The 6255-nt window shown below is 38.5% G+C and overlaps 1 protein-coding gene across 1 annotated transcript; it reads right to left on the bottom strand.

The window, feature by feature from the left end:
• Window positions 1-4345: 4345 nt before the first annotated feature.
• LOC121773375 (homeobox-leucine zipper protein HOX11-like) lies at window positions 4346-5803 on the bottom strand. Its single transcript, XM_042170224.1, has 4 exons — window positions 5410-5803; window positions 5114-5328; window positions 4952-5031; window positions 4346-4878 (listed from the first exon to the last, which is right to left on the bottom strand). Exons 1-4 carry the CDS (start codon window positions 5672-5674, stop codon window positions 4560-4562), a joined length of 879 nt encoding a protein of 292 aa, XP_042026158.1. The 5' UTR covers window positions 5675-5803; the 3' UTR covers window positions 4346-4559.
• Window positions 5804-6255: the final 452 nt, after the last annotated feature.

Consider the following 6255-nt stretch of genomic DNA (forward strand, 5'->3'; position numbering starts at 1 on the left):
GGAAGCCGCACCACCCCCACGACGCTCCCGGAAGTACATCAATCGGAACCGGGAGGAAGCCGCCGCACGGTTAGTACGCGACTACTTCTGCGATAACCCGATTTGGGGAGATACCTATTTCCGTCGCCGTTTCCGCATGCGGAAACCGCTATTTCTCCACATAGCGAATACTTTGGCGGCCAGGGAGGAGTTCTTCCGAGAAGGGTTCGACGCGGTCGGTCGTCCCAGCCACACGACGCTGCAGAAATGTACTGCAGCCATCCGGCAGCTTGCGACTGGACAAACGGCCGACATATTCGACGAATACCTGCACATCGGAGACAGTACTGGGCGCTTGTGCTTGCTCAACTTCTGCAGAGGCGTCCGGGCAGCCTTCAGTGACGAATTTCTCCGGAGGCCAACCACGGAGGATTGTCAGTTCCTCCTCAACCTGCACGAACAAGTGCACGGATTCCCCGGGATGCTTGGCAGTGTCGATTGCATGCACTGGCAATGGAAGAATTACCCGGTGGCTTGGAGGGGTTCCTACACGAGCGGCCACAAAGGCACCCACCCAACCGTTGTACTCGAGGCCGTTGCCGACTACCGACTTTGGATCTGGCACGCGTACTTCGGGGTCCCTGGCTCGAACAACGACGTAAACGTGCTCCAACAGTCCGACCTCTTTACCGAAGTTTTGGATGGTAAAGCGCCGGCCATCAACTTCGTGGCCAACAACCGACGGTATAAAATGGGGTACTATCTCGCCGACGGCATCTACCCGAAGTGGCCGACCTTCGTGAAGACGTGCGGCAGGCCAGCGAACCCAAAGCAGGCTCTTTTTGCGCAGAAGCAGGAGGCTGCGCGCAAGGATGTGGAGAGGGCGTTCGGGGTTCTCCAAGCGCGCTTCAACATCATCAAAGCCCCGGCTCGTTCGTGGTTCATGGAGAGCATGGTCGACATCATGTATACGTGCATAATCTTGCACAACATGATTGTCCGAGACGAAGGACCCGATGCCGGAAATTGGTTCGACCCCGAATCCCCCGGAAGCTCAACTGCAAGTAGTCCGCCGCGAAGTGGAGCGCATCCATCTATACAAGAACGGTTGGCTATTCGGGCAAGGACACGCGACTCTAGCGCCCACACCCAACTCCAAGAGGATCTAATTGAGCACATTTGGGAAAACTTTGGCGGAGAATATTAAATTATGTCATTTTTATTTTTTTAGAATTTTAATTATGTCTTCGCTTTTTTAATGTTAAGTTGTAATATTGTTTTAATTTTAATAAAGTGTGTTTGTTTAAATTGAATTGGGTTTTAAAAAAAATTATAAATTAAATTGAATGAATAGTAATTAAGAGACGGTATAGAGACGGTTAAGAGACGGAGCGTTGCAGCCTCCGTCTCTTAGTTAAGAGATGGAGGAAAAAAGGACAGTGGGGCCCTCAAATAGTGCTCAAATAGTAGTTAAGAGACGGTTTAAGAGACGGTATAGAGACAGCGTTGTGGATGGCCTTATTTATTGTTCCAAATTTAACTAAGTGGATGGGAAATTGACTGATCATGGTAGAAGTAGAACAATGTGGTGGGATAATCAAATTGCCCTTTCAATACGTTACCAGAATCCAAATTTACTCATTCAATTCCATGTGACAGGAATTCATTTTTCACAGATCATGAATGAAGGAGGAACCACAATGTACGTTTTTCATCACTTTATGTTCAATTAATAGTTTTAGATATGTTTGAGCTTTATCCGATTTTGAAAATTATTTTTCCGTACATGTAAACATGGATATATCACATGGAATGAATTCATGAGTATCATTTGTGACATCATGCATGTTATATTTTTGGGGTTGCCGAGAAAAATCAGAAAATTTAGTCAAAGTTTAGTCTGCCCTGCAATTTTTAAATCAACGGATGGATACAAAGTTTGAAGTTGTTCGCATTCATCCTTCTAACGATTTTTGGGTGAAATTGTGTCTGGTATTACACTTGAGAATCTATACGCAGATGTCACAGAGATGATTAGTGTCGTCCATTCATGCTGAAAAAACAATGTTATTTGGTTGAAAAGCATCAACAATATATTACACATAGGTAATTATATATTTTCGTCAATAAATAATTGCAAAAAAAATTCAAATTTCATGATTTTATCGACTGATTTTAAAACAGTGGGTAGATCATAGTTTGACAAAGCTTGATTCTGCTTTGTCAGTAATTTGTCTAAACTTATTTCGCAAGTTCAAATCTCACTACTTATTTCTATTTTAAAAAATATTCCAAATTTTATTAAATTCATGATATTCAATTATTCCCTTAGTTTTTTTTTTCACATAGTACCCTTTGAAATCTACGAAAGATTAATAAGCTATTCCATATTTTGAAGTTCTTACAAATCGATCCATTCAATTTATTTGCATAAGTTTGGAACTAAGATTTACACATTCATTTAATAACGAAATTCAGAATGATCAAAAGTTTTTTTAAGTCAATCTAGATGTTCTTTTTTTCTTCTTGTCAATTTCATTACCGTAGAAATTGCAACTCAAACTACTGGGAGCTTATACATCAAACAATGAATTTCACAACAAAATCAAAATGAGAATAACCTAATAGAAATACACTTCAAAAATGTCCTTCAATTTAGAATTTCAATATTGGACAAGTATCTAATCATGCAAATAAATTAAAGCATCATTTACAATAAATTGAAAAACAATTATATGATTGAGCCCCTTTAAAATGTAATGTGATTTATGAAAGAGTGATGCTAAATGGCCATAATGTGGCCGGCCATAAAGAGTTAATTTAGTCCATTTACATGTATAAAAAATTAGAATTACCGATATAAACTTATATGTGTGTGAATGGACTTGTGAGTTAATACTTATCTTTGAATTCCATTACGTAAAACACATTAATATCACGAATTACTGTATACGTTGAGCAACAATCAAGAAATGACAGTAGTAATAAGTTGAGCAAAAACTACGAAAGAACAACACTAACATGTTGAGCAACATATAATGAAGATGATATAAAAGTAAAATCAAGTAGTATTAAACCAAAAATTTGAAAAAAAAATCAATTTTTTTTATTATTTAATTAATTTATGGCTAGCCATAATGTGGCCGCATAACATTATTCTTTATGAAAAGCAATGATATAAAATGATAGATACTTCCACATAAAAAGGGGAGAAATGATAAAAGAAAAAAGCAATGATATCACGTGCGGGGAGTCAAGTCACGTGGGAGAGTAATTGGAAAAAATGAAAGAAGAAAGAATAATAGGGGAATGTACTTGGGTGGTGTGTAGTAATAATTGGTGGTGATAAAAATGGGACCTCCCTTTAGCAGACACATCCATAAATATGCCAACTTTTTCCCCAATTACAATCCATCATTATATTTTTATCTGAAATTTCGAATTTTCAAGATTTATTATGGGTATTTCCACGCCTTCCTCTACTCTATTATCGTGGCTCCAATTATTTATGACTTTAATCAATCAATTCTAAAAACAATTAGACAATGGACTGACACTCTTAGCCTAAACCATGCCTTGAAGCACGGGACATCCCAACATACTTCCACCTATCATGCCTATTCATCACTTTCTTCTTTTTTCATTTATGATTATCTAAGTTACTAGTATTTTTTACATAACACATCATTATTATGATTGTCGATGAAATGTTTAAACGAGTGCATGAATCATGGTGTTAATATATGTCGTTTATGAGTATATCTTTCCATCAAGTATATTCCATCGGATTTCATGTTCATACTTCATCTCTATTTGATTTTTCTTATCAAAATTAATGAGAAAATAAAATTATTTATAACTTGTCATGATTGCGTGGGTCTATTCATCCATAACCAAAAATCAAGCACCATGGAAACAGATTTAGTCAATTAAGAATTAATTTATTTTTATAAAATATATACTTATATTTTAAAAAGTGTTTTTAATCATGGTGTCACCCTTAAAATTAAGGGACACAAATCTATCTACACGTATCCTCCATATAGTTGCATGTCAATTAAGTATTACACAATGAATACATAAGTTTATTTGACTTTCCAAATGAGAATCTCAGCCCAAAGACTCCCTTGCTTTTTCTTACACAAATCACTCTTATAATACTATAATAAATAAAAAAATTATGGAAAAAAATACTTCATTTCAAATTTAGTATTAAGAATAAAAAACAAAATCAGACAGTTGCATAATGGTCAAAAGGAAAATAAGAAGGCAGGTGGAGACCATTTTCCATTCAGAAATCAATGCAAATTTTTTTTAAAAAAATATCATTAAATTACGTAATTAAATAAAATGAAAAAAACACTACTTTTTCACTGTCCCAAACTAATTTCTGTATTCTCCACAAAATCAACATAGGATGAGCTGAAAAATTTGCTCAAGATGCAGAGATTCATCACCATCAAACAATCAAAACAAAACCCCTCATTCCAAACACCAAACACAAAACAACAAAACAAACAAGACCTAATTTACTTTTTTCCCCCTTTCATATTTACAAGTAAATCAGCATCACTAAATAATCAAGACGCCGCCGGCTGATTAGGATGCGCTTGCGGAAACGGGTAAAATCTGGGCCTCGCCAGCGGAAACGGAATAGCCTTGGGGATATTGGAGTCCGCCTTCACGGCAGCGGGAGCGGCGGCGGTGGTGGAGGCAACGCGCTCACATGAAGGGCACATGGTGAGAGTGGTGGCGGGGAGTTGCATGTAGAATGGATTTGAAGTTTTGAGAGCTCTCAGCTCTTGTAATTCCTTGTGAAGTCTTCTGTTTTCTTCTGTCAGCGTTTCGCAGCATCTCTTCAAGTATTCACAGTCCACCTCCGTTTGCTTCAGCTTTGTTCTGCAAATTCAATATATAAATACTAAATAAACACACATATTTATTTAATCAATTAATTAATCTGTGTTCCCACCTTGCTCTTCTGTTCTGGAACCACACCTCCACCTGTCTCGCTTTGAGATTCAGCTGCTTCGCCAGCGCCAGTTTTTGCTTCTGCGTCAAGAAAAAACATAAATCATCAGAAACGCATAAAAATCAAATCTTTAATCATGGGCGAGGCCTGAATCGGACTGACAGGATTGAGGGTGCTGTGCTCCTTAAAGCTCTCTTCAAGAAACGCCGATTGCTCTTTGGAGAGGCGGAGCTTTCTCCGGGTGTTGAGGGCGTTGTCGTCGTCGTTGTCGTTGCCGGCGGCGTCGAATTCGCGCTTGTTCGCCGACGAGGCCTCCTCCGCCGCCGGCGTCCGGTTCACGTCCAACCCCTTCCCCGACGACCCATTTTCCGAGCTCCCTTTATCACATAAATCCGTAAATCACACCTCAATTTAACAATTTAGATATTTAAATACATAAATTCGAAGCTAGAAATTACCATTATCAGAAGACCAAAGGCGAGGAAGAGGAAGAGGAGCGAGAGGGAGAAGATTCAGCTGCAGAGGAGTTTCCTCTTGATTATCATCGCTTCCATCCTCTGCCGATGTATCATCGTCTTCGCCGTTTTCTTTGGAGCTAAGCCCCAAAGACATGCAGAAATCGAAGCCGGTGGGCTTGGTGAGATCTTGATTTGTGGAGGAGTTGTTATCTTTCAAGAATCCTAGGGATTTTGAGGCATCCCCCAAGCTCAAGCCAAGCTCCATTTTGTGAGAGTAAACACAGAAAAAGAGTTTTAGAGATGAGAGAGGGAAGAGTCTTTATAAAGATTCAACAGAGTCTGTGTGAAAATGTTTGTTTAAGAGAGAGAGGGAGGGGACAAGGAGGAGTAGGAGTAGACCAAACATGTACCAAGTCTACTTTTCTTTCACTTTAAAATTTAAAATAATGATTTGGGATTATCTTTTTTCACAACTTTTGAAGGATTTATTTTTTTGGGGGATTAAGAAATTTTAAGTGGTGATGATTAGCATAATGGGGGGTTTGACCGACATACTCATGTTGACAAAAGATCACACGTGAAAGCCCTATTTTTATGAGGCCAAGACATGTCCCTCTTTCAAGATTTTGGGGGACCCTGCCTAAATCCCCTTTTCATGCTTTACAAACACACCTATGCTTTTCTTTCCCTTTTAATTAATACCGTAGCTTAATTAATTGGAGTAGTAGTACTAATTTGTGGCGTTATTAGTCAACATTTGGTGAAAAACTATAGCTAAATTAGTGACTCTACTCTAGTACAATTATATAACTTGATTATTTTCGTACCTCAAGAAAAAATAAACAT

The sequence above is a fragment of the Salvia splendens genome, chromosome 17 (assembly GCF_004379255.2).
Source record: "Salvia splendens isolate huo1 chromosome 17, SspV2, whole genome shotgun sequence".
In the NCBI taxonomy this organism is placed as follows: Eukaryota; Viridiplantae; Streptophyta; class Magnoliopsida; order Lamiales; family Lamiaceae; genus Salvia; species Salvia splendens.